Here is a 19,595-nt window from a genome sequence, read left to right as displayed (position 1 = left end):
AGGCGAAGTCCAGAGAGGGCCTGAGCACTGCCATGGTGCCGCCCGTCCGTGGCGTCGCCCCCCTCCGCCCTGCAGCTCGCGCGACGGCAGCGAAGGGGGGAAGCCCGGCGCCCGCTTGTGTTGTGATCATGTGGTTTGGCTGGAGCGTCCAGACTTGTGCAGCCGGGCAGAGAGCCGACGAGACTCTGCGCGCAGCCAGCCAGGCGGGAAGGCAAGGCAAGCCCGGCTGGCGCGCTCCTCCTCCTCTCGTGTAAGGTGCTGCCCGAGGCCCCGCCCTCTTTCCCCCTCCGCTCGCCGGCCCGGCCCCTCCTCCTCCCTCCCCGCCCACCCCCTCCCTGAGGTGCAGCCGGCTCGCCTGGCGGGCTCTCCCCCTCTCTCACTGTGTGTGGGTCTGTGTGCGAGCGCGCGCGCGTGTGTGTCAGTCGCTCTTCGCTCGCGGGGCTGGGTGACGAGAGGGCAGCGAGGCAGAGAGTGGCGGCCGCCGCCGCCGTTTCCTCCTCCTCCTCCTCAGCATGTTGCCATCCCGCCGGGTCCCCAGAGAGAGGCGGCGCCCGCTCGGGGCGGCACGAGCGCAGCAGCGGCAGGAGAAGGAGAAGCAGCAGCAGCGGCAGGAGGACGAGGTGACCGACAATACCAAGGCGGCGGCGGGGGAGACAGCGGCGAGCAGAGGGGGCTGCCGCGCCGAGGGCAGCAGCAGCAGCAGGTGCTAGGTGTGTGGAAGAGCGAGAGAAAAGCGCGCGCGCGCTACCTGCCTGGCCGCCGGGTGAGCAGCCCAGCCTCTGCCTCAGGTGCGTGCCGGCGGCGTGGAGAGCGCGAGAAGAGAGGAGGGCGATCATGCCAGCGCCAGCCGCGCGTCTCCATCGCCACCTCCGGGCCCTTTAGCGCCGGGTTCCCGCTGTGCCTGGACGCTCTTCCTGCTCCTTCCTGGGATTAATTCGCTCCTTGCTGGAGCCCGGAGGAACTGAACTCGCCTGGACTCAAGCGAGGGGAAGGAGGCCTTGGAGGCTTCGCATCGCCGGAGGAAGCCCTTCTCCCTCGAAAGCGCACGCCGCTCCTCCTGCGCCCGGCGCGCTCCTCCTGCTCATCTGTTGCTTGAACGGGCGGCCCCCTCCCTGCTCTGTCTCTCGCTCGCCGGGCTTGATGGAGGAAGCAGCCGCCTTCGCCGCTCCTTGCCCTTCCAGCTGAACCTCCCTTGCGCGGCCAAGCTGTGCTCTGGACTCGAGCCTCCCTCTCTCACTCTCTCTTGCCTTCCTCTCCCCCTTCCCCGCCACCGCTCCCCAGACGCACCTTCCTCTCCAAACCCTGCGAGGCAACGTCTCCATATCCCGCCCCCCTCGCTCGTTCTCCCCCCCTCCTTCTCTCGCTCGTTCTCCCCGACCCACTTTGGTGCGATGCTGCTGCTGCTGCCTTGGACCTTCGCTTCCTAAAAGCGCCGTTTGCTGTTGCGATCCTTCCGTTGGAAATTTACAAAGGAGACCCCCCGGGATAAAGGAAAAAAAGGGGGGGAAGGAAAGAAAAGGCGGCTTCGGGGGGGGAGGGGGAGGAACATGGATGAGAAGCTGCAAGCGCATCAGGTTGACATCGACCCGGATTTTGAACCCCAGAGCCGGCCTCGCTCCTGCACCTGGCCGCTGCCTCACCCCGACTTCCCGGGAGAAGAGGACGATGGAGCCGCGGCTGCCGGCGCTGGTGGTGGTGGTAGCGGCGCTGGTGGAGGAGGCGGCGGCTCCAAGCACCCCTTGGCCGGCGGAACGGAAGGCGCCGAGAACGCCGGAGTGGCGTCGGAGCGCGGCAAAGCCACCCCGGCGCTGCCTTCTCTGGGCGCGGACGTTGGACAGCTCCGCAAGGCGAAGACCTCGCGGCGCAACGCCTGGGGCAACCTCTCTTACGCGGATCTCATCACCAAAGCGATCGAGAGCTCCCCGGAGAAGCGACTCACCCTCTCGCAGATCTACGACTGGATGGTCAGATACGTCCCTTATTTTAAGGATAAAGGAGACAGCAACAGTTCGGCTGGTTGGAAGGTACCCGAGCGATTCTCCACCTCCTTCACCCTGCTCCTCTCGCCTCCCTCGGCAGAAACTAGAGCCCTAGTTTTCAAGAGGCGCTAGTGGAAGTTTCACTATTGCTGAGCCTCCTTGGGTTGATGTAGTAGACTCTAAATGGGGGTCTAGTTGCCCGGTAGCAGCCTTAAACAGCCCCTGTGTTGCAGGGAATGTTAATTGAAGGGTGTTAAAATGGTGGTGTATTTTCCACCACCATCACCTACATTTTTTTGTTTGTTTTTAAACTCCCTTAGCACATTCTTACCTGGAAAGTGGTGGTTTTAACCAGAGTTAGTGATTAGGGAAGGAGTGGTAGTGAATGCTTGGGAGTGAAAGTCTATGTAGCTTTGTTTGCAGGTGCCAAAATCCTGTAGCAAGAGGGGCAGAGCTGGAAGGGGAAGGAGCCGGCCAAGTTTCCTGACGGTCTACCCAAGGCCACTCCAGCCTTTTGCAGCTTTGATCTGGAGAGCAGCTCTGGTGTCTTCTGGGATTGAGGGAAGAGAAGTTGCTCTTGCAGCCTTATCAGAGCTAGCTTGGAGAAGAGGAGCTCTTCTCTATTGGTTATATTAGTGGAGTGGACCTGAGATGTTTCCCTCTCTTTTTGCATTGGTGCTGGGAGAGATTATCTTGCAGTAGCTGCCTGGTCCACCTACCATATTTCCTTCACTCCCCCCCCCCCCCGCCCCAGCAGCATCAACAAAGGGGCCTCCCCCCCTCTTAAGTTGAAGTTAAGTTGCAGCTGCCTGTCTGGTAGTAGGACTTAGGGGGGTGGGGGCAGGGTAGAAATAGAGTCGAGGTGGGTAAAAGTGGCTTTGTACTTTTCATCTGATGGCATTGATTGAGGTGCCAGTTGGGGAAAGGACATGCCCCGTCCTCCAGTTTGGGTGGTGGGGTTTTCTGCTTGTGATATTTGTGAGGTCTCTTCCCCCCCCCCCACTCCCATGGAATGCAGTGTAGATTGCTGGAGCGGTTTATAATACAAAAAAAAAGGCCTGGAAAACTGATTTCCTTGGCTAATTTGCCACATGCGATGCCATTGGTGGGCAGGGCCATTGGGCAAGTGTTACTGAACTCTGGGTGCATGACCATTTTGAGGTCTCGGGCTTCGTAAAACTGGAAGTGCGATCAAACTGTCTACATGTGTTAGCTACAAACTCTGCCCGTCTTTGGCACTCCATACATTGCCCATGTCTCCTTATTAAGTCAAAGTAAGATTTGGTGTATTTGTGTGTGTGTGTGTTTTTTTAAAAAAGCTTTTTTTCTGCTTCTGAGGTCTTGGATGGAATGGCAAATTTTGCAGAATGTGCTGCATCATTTGTGTGTGCTTTTTTTGAGAATCCTAAACATCTGGTAGGCAGTCCGCCCACAAGCAAGTGTTCCCTTGAAGGAGGGCTTGAAAAGGCTCTCCTGCACATGTGGACTAACAAGCGATTAACCCTTGTGGCACTGAGTTCGTGGGGCAGAGTGGTTTTCCATTCTCATATATCTGTTGGTCTTTCAACAGAGTGAGATACACGCCCCTCTGGATTTGGCTGAACTGGCTAAAATCCCAGGGTGTTGCCTTTGGATTGTTAAATATTTCTGTCAGGAGTAATTGATTCCCCTCTTACTGTGATTTAGTGTAGAAGTGTGTTGCACTCCCTGAACTCACAAGGAAAGTTTCTCTCCCTCTGTATGTGTGTGGTGTGAGAAGTCTACTTTTTCACTTCAGTGTGAGAGCCATCCTGCTATAGCTCTGCCCAGCTGAAAATGGGGTGTGTCCAAAGTGATGTTGCTTGCTCACACCTTGCACCCGTGTTGGTGATCACACCTGGAAGGGACAGAAAAGCGTAGGTAATGTGCGAACCAGAAGGGGCCAGTTTAAAAGAGAGGCAGTTCCAATTGATTTCCTTTCCACTTTCCAGCCGCCCTATAATAAACAATGTGTTAATTCAGGAAAGGTCCACTCCATTATATGGGCTGGTGTTATGAGCATTATTGAAGCCCTGTGCATCTGCACCACACCTGGATTTGCCCTCCTCTGTGTTCAACTTACTTGTGAGTAGCTGATGAGAAGACTTGTTTTAGGAGCTCAAGGACCTTGAGACATCAGACCATAAGGAAAGCCCTGCCAGATCAGACCAAGGGTCCACCCAGTCACAGGAACATATACCAGGTGGAGGTTATTTGTTCATGGACAATGGAATGGCTCTCCTTCCATCCACCTCCTCTCCCTTGGGGCTATTTTAGTACTGACTCTTTTATGATGCATAGGTAAGCAGGTCTCGTGAATAGATTGGTACTTGCAAGAGAAGCATATGGGGAAGCCTTGGTAATTTGGGCTGTACAGCTGGATGGAGTCTGGCTGGGTGTACTTATGCTACACCTGGTGCAGGATGGGTGTATATGGTGGCAGAGAGGACAAAGTTCCACCCAAACTGATGGGAAGAGAGAACTATATCCAAAGAACAGTCCAAGACACTTTTCTATGGAATACTCTCACTTCTTGTTCTGCTTCATGTAGTTATTTAAACAAGGGAGAAAAAAATCTGTTGCGTGAAGAGTAGTAGCTACACCAGCCAAAGGTCACAGCTCTAGAAAGTTGGAAAAGGCAAAGGGCCATAACTCAGTGGTGGAATACATACTTTAAATGCTAAAGGTCCCGGTGTCAATCTGCTGGCATGTCCAGATAGGGCTGGGAAGGACTTCTTGTATGAAATCCTGGCTATCTGCTCCCAGTTAGCATTGACAATACTAAGCTAATTCAGTGTGGACGGTCCTGCCTTAGACAGACCAATGATCTTACTTGGATAAGGCAGCGTCCTTTGTTCCTACGAAAGTGCTCCATTTTTGGAGAAGTGTTTGAAAGTGCCCTGGTTGGGGTGCCAATTTCTTTGAGTTAAATTCTTTGTTTTACAACTGCTCTTGTCACAATGGTGCCAAGGTTATTGGGAAAGAGCTGTGGTTTCATAGTAAGGACATTCTACTGATGCTGAAGTTCCCAGGACCATTCCCTAGCACCTCCAGGCAACAATGGGGGAAAATCCCTTTCTGAAACCCTGTAGAGCTGCTGCCAGTTAGTGTAGGCAGACCACTCTTTCAGCAGCCTCCAAACATTGCCTAACTCTTAACTCCTGCCAGCCCCAGCCATCGTGACATGTGGCCAGGGATGCTGGGAGCTGCAGTCCAAAATGTTTGAAGGCATCTGCTCAGGTAAGGCTGGTGTAGACAGTATTGAGTGAGGGCGACCCTATGAATAGGCTTCCTTTATGACAGCTTCCTACATTTCACATGATACTGCACGGGAGAAGAAATGTGCTATGGAAAGGCTGATGCTTGGATAGTAGACTGTGTGATGTTTGTGCCATCATTGCTTTCAAAAGCCTTCCAGATGCACACCTTGGATTCATTCCTGAAGAAGTGTATTAGACTTTGAGGAACCAAGACATGAATACTCTGTGGGTAGAAAGATTTTCTGTCCATATCAATACTATGATTCTTCTTCTAACGTAGTTTCTCCTCTCTCCACCGCTGGCCTCCTGGGGAAACTGAAGCAAAGGTATGCTTGCCAAAAAAAAATCAGGCTGGCTGGCTGATTAGATGGTTGATAGAAGCTTGCTTGCATTTGAAGGGTAGGGAGTTAGGGGATACAGTAGAGGCTGGTCCATTAGGGCAAATGGGGTGCTGCCCCACCAACTTCAGCCTGTCCTCAGCCAGCCCCCAATTGCCTTCTTAGCTCCATCCATTCCAGGTGGTGGCACTGGTTGTCACCTTCGCCTTCTTTTGTCTCCACATTGCCCTTGTAGAATGCAGCAGAGAGGAGGATGGGGGCAAAGCTAGGATTAGTTGACTGTGGCCCCACCTTCTGTTGGCCTCTCTTCCTCCTGCCCCATCAGTCTCAAAGGTCACCAGGCAATGGATCAGCTTGTTCAGAAAACCCTGGATGTTCTAGAGCAGGAATGGGGAACTCATGGTTCTCCACACTTCACTGGGCTCCATTAGCCTTGGCCAGCATACCTAATGGTCAGGGATGATGGGATTTGTAGTCCATTAACATATGGAGGACCAGAGACTCTCCATTCCTAGAACAGTATTGATAAAAATGGGAATATGCTGTTCGTTGAGAGACCCTTGAGGGCTGTGGAAGCAGCATGCTGGCAATTTAAAGGACTGATAGGACTTCACTTTCCCATTTTGTATCCCGTGCTTGTTCAACTCAAAACAGACCCATTGAAAATAATGGATGTGGCTAACTTAGGTGTGTTAAATTAAATTTGTCTGCTCTTGAGTATAACTGAGTAGGATACAACCCAATGGCATGATGGTGGAGATGAAAGTGTAGATCAGGGGTCAGCAACCTTTTTCAGCCGTGGGCCAGGTCACCGTCCCTCAGACCATGTGGTGGGCCGGACTCTATTTTGAGGGAGGGGGAAATGAACAAAATAACCCAGAGATGCATTTTAAATAAAAGCACACATTCTACTCATGTAAAAACACCAGGCAGACCTCACAAATAACTCAAGAGATGCATTTTAAATAAAAGGACCATTCTACTTATGTAAAAACACGCTGATTCCCGGACCGTCCACGGGCCAGATTGAGAAGGCGATTGGGCCGCATCTGGCCCACAGGCCTTAGGTTGCCTACCCCTGGTGTAGATGGAAACGAATAAAAATGACCGGCAAATAAAAATGACCGGTAAAGAAGGAAGCTAATGCAACCAAGTTTGGTGTTAGCAGTCAGCAATGTTGGGCATCTGCCAAGGCTTATACCCCAGCAGTGGGGCCGGCACTTCTGCCGCTGCCTTTGCCATTACCAGTGGAATGGTCCCCCTCTTCCTTTCCCTTCCTCACTCTCTGCCTTCATGGTATTGGCTGGTGCTGAGAGTATGAGCTGCCACCACCTCCTTTGCCCCTTCCTAGTCAGTGCTGGGTGCAGGAGTTGCCACTGGCCACTATATTCCGATTGGCCCAGGTTGGAAGGAGCAGGGATGAAACTTGCTGTGGGAAGCAGTAGCTTGCATGCTTAGCACTCAATGATGGTGGGAAGGGAAGTGAGAGAAGCTGCAGCAATCCAGGAGGAGAGGGAGATGGCAGGAGCTGCACATAGGGTGCATGGCATAGGGGACTTGCTACCAGCCTCTTGCTTGGTGGTGGTGGTGGGGGGTACAGTGATAAGTCAGACCTGGAATAATCAGTACAAATACACCAGTGTGGAGTTGGGGCTAGAGTGTTGCACCAGAATCTGAAATACCAGGGTTCAAATCCCCACTAGGTCAAGGGGATTGATATTGGGCCAGTCACAGTCTCTTAGACTAACCTACCTCACAGGGTTGTTGTGAGGCTAAAATGGGGAGGAGGAGAATCAGGTGTGCCACTTTTCAGGGGTGCAATAATAAATAATCTGAAAGCGAAAGATTTCTTGCAGCTCTGTGCATTAAAGATGGCTCCTCCTTGTCATGAGTGAGTGGCACTTGTTTTCTTGTTAGTTCTTAAGTTATCTCACTGAAACGATCCCCTTCCCTTTAAGGAATCTCAGAAAGGCACCTTCCTTCAATGTTAGCAAGGTAATTAAGGGGATAATTAATTAGCTGGTGGGTCCTGCTGTACAGTATAAGGCAGCGAGTTTGCACTTAAGGCTGCTGAACTGTGGATACCATAACTCCTAAAGACAGCCTTTGCCAGCCTGGTGCCCTCCAGATATTTTGGTCTACACTGACTGTGCTCACTGGGGCTGATGGGAGTTGTAGTTTGAAAACAACTGGAGGGTACCAGGTTGGCAGACACCGCTGAAAGAGCTGGAAGTCCTTGAGGGGTGTTGGAATATCTATCCATTTATTTATTTTTTAAATGCTAGTTCTGTTTCGTTTGTTGCTGTGTGGGATTATTAGTCTTGGCTACTGAAAGGAAAGTTCAGCCCTGGCTGACTGTTAGTTTTTTGTTTCATATGTTGTGCTCACATAGAAAATACTCCATCCCCGGTTTTCAGTTCATAATATGAAGCCCCAGATTGGAGCCTTGCACCTGCGGCCTGGTCCCTGAACTCTGTCGTGTCAGTCTCTGTAATTTTTTTATTGTTCCTAATAATCTACATCTCTGCAACCTGCCACTCCCTTCTGTTAGAGCTACTTTCCTTGGATTAAATTTCTCTCCCCTAGCTGTGCATTGCCAGAGTTGCAGAGAGAGGCGTTCCTCATCCCTGCGGAGAACCTGATACAGGGGACACCGCTCATCAGTCTTGCGTTCACAATACTGTTTCGCTTTCTTAAAAGGCGGGAGTTGTTCATAGTCTTTATGTCTGAGGTTCAGAAGCATTGCAACTATAGAGAGTTTCATCTCTCTCCTCTCTTTCTCTCTGCTGGGATGGTGGGGTTGTTTCTGGCAGTGGGTCTTCATCTTTAATTGCCTCCTCCTTAGGCCCAGTCTGTCACCCACAGAGAAGGCTCAGTAGCTGAGAGTTTCAGATCATTTCCCTATGTTGTGGAGAGCTAAGGGAAGGGGAGTTGCTCCCCCACCCCATGAGTCAGTCTTTTTTTTTAAAAAAAGGTGGGATTAGAAGCTTAGATTTAAAACTTCCAGCTGGCCTCTCCATCCTCTCTCCTAAAGTGAACAGAGAACTTCAGCTCCTGGGCACCGATTAACAAATGCCCTAGCACAGGCATAGGCAAACTTGGGCCTCTAGATGTTTTTGGACTACAACTCCCATCATCCCTGACCACTGGTCCTGTTAGCTAGGGATGATGGGAGTTGTAGTCCCAAAACAGCTGGAGGGCAGAGTTTGGGGGTGCCTGCAGTATGGTGTAATGGTTATAGTGTGGGACTAAGACTGTGATGATGCCCTGTTCAAATCCATGCCCATGCCCAGCCATGAAGCAGAATGTGGGACTTTGATCTGTTTTTATCTCATGGAGTTGTTGTGAGAATGAGGTGGTGGTGGGGATGTGTGCTGTTTTGCACTTCTTGGAGAAACGTGATACCAATGTGTAATCAATAATAAATCTCTGAAGCTATGTAGATCTGGTCCTAGCCGGTAGCCCCCGCCCCTTCTTCCAAATGCCATTCTGAGCTTAATGGATAGGATAAAACATCACAAACCCAAACTCCAAAGCATAAGTGAATTTATTGTTTCTGTCTACTGGGCAGTGCAGGGTGCTTCCAGACTGTTGCTGTTATCAGAGGGGATACACTGATAAATTTAGGTTATCCAATAAGTGTTGATTTGACACCCTACCCCCTTTCCTCCACTTACCAAAATAGGACTTTTCTAAATAAGGAAAGTGAGGAGGAAAATGCACCGGGACGTGTGAGAGAACAATTGCTTTACAGAACATTGTCTCACCTTCTTGCAAACAAATGGACAATAAACACCTGGTGTGGTCTAACCAACCCACAAACTTTGTACATACAAATGCTCGATCAACAGATCATCCGGAAGGGACCAAAGGCTTTGGCAGTTTTTGTTTTTGTTTTATTTAAAGTGCCATCTCTTTCTAAATCAGAGCAATCTTGCTGAAGCAGTGAGTCTGAGGGTTGCAGCCTACACGATTCGTCCAGAGCTTGTAGACCTTGGTGTCAGCAGCCCTCCTCCTCCAGCTTTTGGCCTCCTTCTTTTGTGACTGTAAAGCTTTACTAGCAGGAAGTCCTCTCCGGTATGCAGCTCTGGGTCGCAGGCGGCCTGAGGTTTTCTGCACGCCACCGTCCCCTGCTGTGGGTCTTGGCGCTGCTATGCTGCACACGTGTGCCAGAAGTGCTTGCTGTTTTCCAATGCTGCACGGAAGGCCCCATTGACTGACAGTTCTGCTTAATTAGGGAGTTGTTATTTTATCAATTCCAAAGCGCTTGAAGTTTTATGCTCCAGCTCACGCGTTCCACTTGTTAATGGGAAACCAACACCCTCTGTCAAAGAAGCAACGGCTCTGATGCATTTTAAGGTGCTGTTTGTGCCACTTTGACATCCAAAGTATAACAATAAAGCTATCAGCTGGTGGATGTCTGCTTGATGTAGGTCTGACAGTGCCAAAAACCTTAATCTCCAAGCCTTCCCACTTTTCTTTCTCTCTGTGCTTCTTAGGGCTGCTCCTTTGTGGCATGAATATAAACTAGCTGGGTGGCTTTGGTGCTTTAAGCTGAGGAGTGTCCTGTCTAGGGGTGGGGGAGGACCCATCACTCACCTACGGTTGTGCCCAGCCTATCTCTTTACCATGGCTTATAATTACTGCTGCAACATCCTTGACTAACCAGCAGTACTTCCTCTTGCTATTGAGCAAGACCAGGCATAGGCAAACTCGGCCCTCCAGATGTTTTGGGACTACAATTCCCATCATCCCTGACCACTGGTCCTGTTAGCTATGGATCATGAGAGTTGTAGTCCCAAAACATCTGGAGGGCTGAGTTTGCCTATGCCTGAGCAAGACCATATGGAGGGACTGTAGCTCAGCAGTAAAGCACCTGCCTTGCATGCAGAAACTACCAGGTTTGATCCCTGGCACCTTCAATTAAAAGGCTCAGGTAGCAGTTATTGAGAAGGACTGTCTGTATGAGACTGCTAGTCTAATGTACACAATACTGGGCAAGACGGACAACAGTCCAACCTGATGTAAATTGACTTCTGGTGTTCCTGTGACCCTGTAATAGGAACATTCACGAGAAGTGAGTTGGCTACTTCTCTGCTGTTGGGCACCAGGTTGAAACGGGCTGTCTTTTTATCTCCTTCCTTCCTTTTGTCCCTCACATCAGAGCAAAGGAGCATGGGCAGCCGGTAATCTGTTGCTTTCAGAAATAAAATAAGCACACAAAACCATGAATCATGGGGGACGTTATGCATCATGTGGACAAAAAGAGCAGTAGCCGCTGCAATTCAGGAGCAATTTACTTGTGGGGAAGGAACATACCTATGGACTGTACAAGCAACTGGGCAGCAATGCCCCCCATGCTAGCTATGGATGCCACAAGATAAATAACAGTTTTTGCAGAATAGAAAACTGCCCCGTGACAGCTTAAAAGACACACAATGTGGCTGTGGGTTAAGGTTTTGTGGGTTAGGCCAGCTTTTACCAATGTATACTTCTTCAAGGTCTGCAGGCATCGTGACTACTAACTCCTGTGCCTACAGTGTGTGCAGCACTACAGGAATGCCCCCCCCCCACAAAGCCTTCTCTTGCAATAGTCATGATTGCAATGCTACTGCAGTGTGTTGAAAGTGGACAAGCTTCTGGAGCGGTTTTGTATGGGGCTTAAAGCCATTCTTGTTTCATGCACTTTGTCATTTGGCCAGAAGGATAAATTCACATTATAAATACCCTTTCTCCACTTTCTCATCTGTGTGAATAATGATCTGATGGTCACTTAAATGGTATAAAGGAGGCTCAGCAGTGCAACCTTCTTCATGTTTATTGGAAATAAGTCTTGCTGTTTCCAGTGGGGATTGCTTCTAGGTAAGTGTGCATTGGATTGCAGCCCACAGCCAATATAGAAGCCCCATTGGTGCAATTGGATCCCAGAAGTCGGTCCTTCTGTGGGGTTTACTCTGGAGTAAAAATGCATATAATTGCAGTGAAGGAAGGGAGGTTAGTGACTCATCTCGCTAGCCATTTCCTCCTCTCTGTACACATCTCTGCGCCTTAAGAGAATAAGCAAGCTTAGAAATACAACATTGCCCATCACATAAGTAGACCAAAGACCCATCTAGTCCAGCATCTTGTTCTTACCATGGCCAACCAGATGCCCATGGGAATCCTACAAGCAGAACCTTTGCACAACAGTGCTCTCCTGACTTGTGATTTTCAGCAACTGGTATTCAGAGGCATACGAATGGAGGTAGACCGTAGTCTTTTCCTCTATGAATTTGTTAATTCTCCAGTTTGGTAGTCATCACTAAATCTTGTGGGAGAGAATTCCATAGTTTACACCGCTAGTTCTACAAAGCAGTTCCTTTGGGTGCTTGTCTTTTTAAACTTAAGCTTATATCTCCTGGCTCTCCTAACCTCCATTAGAGGGAATATCATGAAGGCATCAGAAGGGAAGGCTGATGTTCTCCTCTTTGCATACTTGAAAGCAGCGTTAGGGTCTTTGTCCTATGTCTAAAGGGTTGCTTCATCTCTCAAAAGTGTATGTAGGCTGTATACAAAGAAACAAAGCTTTCCCCACGGAATCCTGGGAATTGCCGTTAAAGGGTGCTAGAATTTTAGCTCGGTGAGGTGTAAACTACAGTTCCCAGGATTCTTTTCAGGGGTGTGTGTGTGAGAGAGAATCATGTGCTTAAAATGTACGGTGTACCTGGATATATATGTTGAGTTTCATTGAGTGCCAGCTCTCAGAGCTGTACCACCACTTGCACTTGCATTGCCTCTAAGCTCCTCTTAAGATAAGGCAGTTATTGCCATTCTTCTTAAAAGTATAGACTGTTTCAAAGCCAAAGCTCTCAATGCAGTTAACAACAAACATGAAGCAGTATTGCCGTGAAATAGGGACATAGGCAGCTGCCTTATGTGGAATCAGACCATCTAGCTAAGTACTGTCTACTACACTGACTGGAAGCAGCTCTCTAGAGTTTGAGGCCGGCGTCTTTCCCAGCCCTGTGTGGAGACACCAGGGATTGAACCTGGAACCTTTTGCATTCAGTGAATATGCTGTGTCACTGAGCTATGGCTCTTCCCCTATCAAAGAAGAGCTGGGTGAGTGCTAAAGATTCACCAGGCAATAGCACCCAAGCCTAGCTCATGCAAATGTGCTTTGAAAAGGAGTTCTGTATGCCAGCTGCTAAATCTATACATAAAGAGAGGCAGACAGGCAGATCTGGTATTCCCTGGGCAGGGAAAGTAAGGTTTCTTATCTACCAGTTGAAAGTCTCAGTAAGATTGCTTTCATAGCTGTTTCTCCAAGGTACAGAAGTTCAAGCTTCTGTTGATGCATATGAACTCAGTGTGCTATCAGCAGGTTTCCTATTCTTAACCTAGATCAAGGTCATCGGCACTTTGCATTGCGCCAGGAAAATAAGTGGTAGCCAGTGCAGATCTCTAAGCACAGGTTTGTACAGCCAGCTGCAATCATGAGTGTAGCCACCTCTGGACCATGAGATTTTTAATCACGGGGTTGTGTGGGTTCAAAACCCACCTTGGGCAAATAGATTCCTGCCTTGCAGGGGGTTGGACTAGATGAGCCTCGTGTTCCCTTCCAACTCTACAATGCTATGATGCTATGCTATGCTGTGATTCTTTGAACCTGTAATTCCTGAACAGTCTTTCAGAGCATCGCCACCTAGAATGTGTTACAGTAGTCTAATCTACTAGTGTTGGTGTGTGTATCACAGATGAAAGGACTCTCCCCAAGTTCGAAAGTGGCAATTAGATTGTGTGAAGAAGGAGACTGTTCCACTCAGAGGACTAAGGCTTCATTCATACATGCAATTGCATTTACTTCCACAATCGTTAGTTGCTTGCATGAGCCAGTGTGTCACCCAAGGCTGAAAAAAATCTTAGATGGAATTTCCATTTCTGTTAACATCACCTGAAGGGTTGCTTTCGGTGGAGCCTGTTCACACATTCAGCTGCAAATTGTTAAGGAACCCATGAAGTGACTGAATTATATCCATGTGGGAACTGGGCTTATAGGGTTCAGAGGCCTCAAAAGAGAGGGCTGCTTGTATCAGCAATAGACCCACACATCAAAAGGATGTTCCTCTGCCTTCTGGCATGAGCTTGAAATGTGCATGCATATGGATAATAAATTTGTCCTTTTTGCAGTGCTTGTTCCTTGCTGATAAGCCAGGGCTTCCTTGTAGCTCTTGCACACCTTGGGTGGACCTTGTTTATTAGAGAAACCCAGTACTTGCATTATATGACCAAAGGAAGCCTGGTGTTGCTACCACTCAGTGGGATGATGGAGTGAATGGTGGTAGAACTCAGCAGGGAGGAAGATGGAGACAAAACTAGAATTAGTTAGCTTTCCCTGCCATTGGCTCTGGCTTTACTTACTGTTTGGGCCCTTCCAGTCCAAATGTGCCTCAGACACCATTGGTTCTACTCCCCTCCTTTTATCCTCATGAAAATTCTGTGTGGCTGGTTCGGCTGAGGGATAGTAACTGACTGAAGATCACATGGTAAGTTTTGTGGCTGAGCGGAGGTTTGAACCTGAGTCTCCCCAGCCTTAGCCCAGCAGTAACCACTAGGCCATACTAGTTCTCAGCATGTACATAGTACATTGGGGAAAGGTTTTGACCACTGGCACTCATCCTTGAAAGCAATCATTGGAGCAGGGCAATGTTTGGAGGCAGACAGAAAGCGGAGGAAGGGCATGAAGGATTTCAGAGCATCCGTTTGCACCAGAAGTGCCTTGCTTGCATCATTTTTTTATTGCACTCTTCCCTGTTTTGGACTACAACTCCCATCAGCCCCAGCCAATGGGGGAAGGCAGTTTTACTGTACATTGCATGCTGTACTATACATTGTATAGAGCACGGTGCTAATAACACCAAAGTCACAGGTTTTATCCCCATACAGGACAGCTGCACATTCCTGCATTGCAGCGGGTCAGACTAGATGATCCTCAGGGGTGCCTTACAACTCTAGAACTCTATGATACCATTATGAGAAAAAGCAGGGTAAAAATAATCTAAATAAACTGAAGGGAGGGAGAAACTATTTGCACACCTGTCTTTTTTGGGGGGTGGCATGGTGAATTGTAATAGAAATGGTATTTTTTTTTTGTTCAGGGGACTCCTCTGCAACAGCATTTTGGGGGAGGGAGATTTGGCTCGACTGGGAAAAAAATGGCATTCTTCCTCCTTCTCCTCTGTTAGGTTCTCATCCTCTTACTTTTTTTTTTCCTTTTCACCTTTCTGGAATTGCTTTTCATGCAGTGCTAACTGCTGAAGTAACACAAACCTGCTAAATGGTCCAGCTTTATGATAGCATAAAAATGATACTACAGCAGTGAGTAGAGTTTTATTAAACCCCAGGGACCGGCTGCAAATGAACAGCTTGCTCTGCTCTTCACTTTATTTATTCATTTATTTATTTATTTAATAACTGCTGGAATATAAACTACATCTGAGATGCTGTGGAATAGGAGCACTCTCAAGTCACAGGGCTATCCGTCCCCATCCCCAAATACTCTCTCTCTCTCTCTCTCTCTCCCCCTCCCTCCCTCCCTCCCTCCCTCCCTCTCTGGCTTGTTCTTTCTGAAGATGCTCAGCACGGGTGTCAGGCCCTTAGACTGGAGAACGGAGTTTTCGGCATTTGGCGATACTACTTGGAACTATTTCACACTGTCTCACGGACACACATAAGTCGGATTTCATTCACTGACAAATCTGGGCAGGGTAGAGGTGAGAAGATGACAAGTCCTGCCTGGTTTGAGCATCGGGCAGTTTCTCTTCACTCGGATGGTGGTAGTCTTTCTCCCTTTCCTCTTGTTGGCCCTTGTGAGTCTTTTACAGACAGTAGGCTCTGCTAATGATTTATAGTGAGTCTCCATTGCTTAGTGCCAGCAGGGGAGGGTGAAGAAATGCCCACACAGGGCATGGATGGTAGGGAGCGCTCAACTCCTTCACGTGTCATAAATTCCAGGAAACAAGAAGTCAGATGTCATGAAACTGGAATTGGGTCGTCGTCCCCCCCCCCCCCCGTGCGTGCACCTTTTCCAACTGGAAAAGATCTCACAGGTCGTGACTGCTGAAGCTTGTGCTCAGTTGGCTTCTGAGGTGGAGCTGTTTTAATTTTTTGTTCTATTTTAAAGGGGTGATTTCTCCCCAGTTTATCATGCATTAACCAGGAAGCTGTGTCTCACAGGACTGCATGACTCCAGAAATCAGGGTTGGAAGAAAGGAATGAAATAGACATCAATAATATCATGCTGATTGGAATACAGGAAGCTCTTTATACCAAGCCGGAGTGTTGGTCCATTTACACCCAGTAGCATAGATGTTGACTGGCATTGATTCTCTGGGCGTTTCACTAGGATGGCCATGGGCCCTACTTAGGGTTGGAGAAGATATTTGTGTCAGTTTGCATTTAAAGGGGAACTTACCTCATTCGCACTTTCCGAAACTAGATGTGAACTGAAACATAGCCCTCCCCCCCCAATTTGAAATCTGCACTTCTCAGAACATTCTCCAGCCACATTACATATATATATATATATATATATATATATATATATATATATATATATAGCATATATTTGTGTAAAAGGTGCATGCAAATAACAATAAAAATGCAATATATTGGGGAAAATTGCTTTGCAGGAGTTTGTGTATTGTGCAAAATTGCTTGCAGACATGTATATTAGGGGGGAAATTCCTGTTGAATTTTCATGGGAACTGTTGTTGTTGTTTTTTTAAAAAAACTATTAAATGCAAACTGATGTGGAAATGTGGAGAGCTGAATTTAGGATTAGAAAAAACGAGAAACTGAGAGAAACCGAAATGGACAGATTTGTTCATCTCTGCTCGTATTTTCAGAATCAAGTCCTCTATTGGAAGGGATTTTTGGAGACAAGTCCTTTCTTTAAGGGCTGTCCGCCCAAGTCTGGTTTAAAGATAAAGAACTATAAGGAGGAAGAGCAGCAGGCGCCTTGAAGTTATTGCCCAGGTTATTGGGTCGCAGCCTTTCACACTGTGGTGAGATAATAATAAAAATGATAATGATAATGATAATGATAATTTTAATGCCCCGCCCATCTGGCTAGGTTTCCCCAGCCGCTCTGGGTGGCTTCCAACAAAATATTAAAATACAATGGTCTGTTAAACCATTTAAAGCTTCCCTAAACAGGGCTGCCTTCAGGTGTCTTCTAATAGTCTGGTAGATGTTTTTCTCTTTGACATCTGGTGGGAGGGAGTTCCACAGGGCAGAACTCACTTATACATTCTCCCCCACCCCCAAGAGGATGTAGATCTGCATGTTTTTTTTAAAAAAATATGTTGACTTATATTTATTATTTATTTAAACAATTTATATACACACTCACTACAATCATCTCTAAGTGGTTTACAAAGGTACAATGTAGCAAAAATAAAAATAGGTTTAAACCATAAAATTGGCCATCAAATAAAATGCCTGCTGGAATAAAAAGAAGTCTTCAGCAGGGAGGGGGAGCCTGTCTGAGACCTCAACAAGAAAAGAGTTCCATAAAAATTGGGCCCACAACACTGAACCTATGGCTCCTGGTGGATGTGCCCCATGCATCTGAGTCATGGGGGAACCACCCACAGTGCAGACTTTTGAGCACTGGAGCTATGTGCCGGTGATAGCCTGTTCCCATCAACAGTCTAGCCGCAGCGTTATATGTGCAGATTTATTTATTTATGATTTATTTCATAAAATTTAAATGCCGCTTGGTTGTAAAAGAATGTCAAAGAGATTTGCAAATTTAGACAATATTTACTGTAAGTAGAAACGCAGTTGCATCTCACCATTGTAGAGAAGACTGAGCCCTGGTGCTTGCTTAGCCAGCTGCTGTCTAGGTGCTCCCTGCTGGTGGACAACTTCAAGGCCTCTCCCATTCTCCCTTCATATATATATATATGTATTTAATCTTTAAAACTGGACATGGACCGGGCAGCCCTTAGAGCATTCCTGCTATTGTTCACCCCTTGCAAGCAATTAGTATTCATTGTCATCCTGTCTCTGAGCATCTTAATACCATCCATTTTCAAATGCGTGGTCCACCTCATCATTTCCTTCTCACATCAATGCTGTGATTGCTTAGGCTGAATTTGTGATTGGACCAATGCCACCCAGTGAAGTTCCTGGCCAAGTGAGGATTTGAACCCAGCTCTCCCCAGCCTAAAAGTGCCTTGCTGTTACCTTTCTCTGGGAGGAGCAGCTTGCTGGGTGGAGTGGGGATGCTTTGCTGGTTTCCCAGCAGTTGGGTTGCTGTTGCTTCCCAGGAAGGAGAGGGGAAGGGAGGAGGAGGAGGGGAGGTTGGTGCGATACAAAGGAGTGCTGCATTGGCTCTGCCCTTGCATTCGCACCATGCTATCTTGTCCCGCCTTCTCCTGGTAATAATAGTAACAACAAAACAACAACAACAACAACAATGCCACCCATCTGGCTGGGTTTCCCCAGAAACTCGGTGCTGGCTTCCAGCAAAATATAAAAACGCAATAAAACATCAAACGTTGCAGCTTTGTGGCCTGCACCCCGCTAGACTGGCATTGCATTAAAGATGCAAAAGCTGTTCCCCATGGAGGGCTTTCTGGACTCCCTTGCCAAACCTGCCACTTATCTGCAGTGAAACATAAGAAGCTGCCTCATACCGAATCAGACCAATTGGTCCATCTAGCTCAGTATTGTCTACACTGACCGGCAGCAGTTCTCCAGGGTTTCAGGCAAGGTCTCCCAGGCCGACCTGGAGATGCTGGGATTTGAACCTGGGACCTTCTGCACTGAGCTATGGTCCTTCCCCTCTCACTTGTTGGCCCCATCCCTTTTTATTAGCCAGTTCAGTGGTTCCCAACAGGTGGTCCGGGGACCCCCAGGGGTCCACGAGCTATGCCAGAGGGGTCCTCAAGATGCTATTAGATGCCAAGCCTCTGGCCCGCCGGAACCGGCGGAACTGCCCCCGCCGGTGTGCGGGCGCCAAGCGAGCCCGGTGGATCAACCGGGGAGCCGCTGAAGGCCCCCCGGCGACCCCACCGGACCGAGGCTGAGTGCGCCCGGCCGGAGACTCGGCGGAACCCCTGGGCCTAGAGGCCCGAAACCGCCTTCCAGGCCATGGACCCCGCGGCGACCGCGTGGGCGTCGGAAACGTCCAGCGGAGCAAGCGAGGAGCCGCTGAGGCCCCCCGCAGGCCCGCCGGGCCGAAGCCGAGGGCGCTCGGCCGACGGCTGAGCGGAGCTCCGTGGCCCGAGACCTCCCACCATGCAACGATCCTGGGGGGCCTGCCTCGCGACTGCAGTCGCCATCACCCCTAGCTGCCCAAGAGAGGGAAGGAGCCCCCCCAAGCGAAGGCCCCCAATCCCGCAGCTCCTGCGTGCCACACGGGGAGCCTCGTGGGGACCCGAAGAACAAAGGCCGCACTGAACCTGCTGGCGCTGGCACTGCTACCACCGCAAATACAGCCACCCCCAGAGGAGGAGAAAAGAAGAGGGGATGACAGGGAAGAGAGGGCCCCACCACCACCCTCAACCCAGGTGAAAGGGTAGAAACCTCCCTCCCCCTCCAGAGGGAAACCCCCCGACCCCCAGACGGCCATCACACCGCCGCCACCACAGCCACCACCACACCAACGCCCCCCCAAGAAGGATAAAGAAAAGAGGAAAACAGCTGAAAAATAAATAAAACCACTTTTTAATTTTAGGATTAGGAATTAATGGGGGTCCTTGTCACAATAGCGGCTCGATGAGGGGTCCTCGAGAAAATTTTGTTGGGAACCCCTGAGCCAGTTGGTTTATGTCCCCCTTCCCTGTATACCCTGAACTTTTCTTTGCTGAGGAAGTTACCTGCATGCTACAGCTGAGGTGAAAGGCAGTTTAGGTTACGAAAGGACACTTGGAACCGTTTTGCCCATGTGCCGCTGAAGCTCATTTTGGACAGCATCTGTTCATTATTACGTGCAGCTTTGGCAGTTCGCC

The 19,595-nt window shown here is 49.0% G+C and overlaps 1 protein-coding gene across 1 annotated transcript in view; it reads left to right on the top strand.

Annotated features, from left to right (window-relative positions):
- The first annotated feature begins 328 nt into the window (after positions 1-328).
- FOXO6 (forkhead box O6) overlaps positions 329-19,595 on the top strand; it is a 119,757-nt gene continuing 100,490 nt past the window's right edge. The window contains exon 1 of the mRNA XM_035117804.3: positions 329-2,024. Within this exon, the coding sequence (XP_034973695.3) occupies positions 1,548-2,024 (477 nt within the window). The 5' untranslated portion in view covers positions 329-1,547. The remainder of the gene's footprint in view (positions 2,025-19,595) is intronic.

Source organism: Zootoca vivipara, chromosome 6 (genome assembly GCF_965207765.1).
Source record: "Zootoca vivipara chromosome 6, rZooViv2.hap1.1, whole genome shotgun sequence".
In the NCBI taxonomy this organism is placed as follows: domain Eukaryota; kingdom Metazoa; phylum Chordata; class Lepidosauria; order Squamata; family Lacertidae; genus Zootoca; species Zootoca vivipara.
Note: the sequence above shows the minus strand (reverse complement) of the source record. Positions and strands in the feature narration are given on the sequence as shown.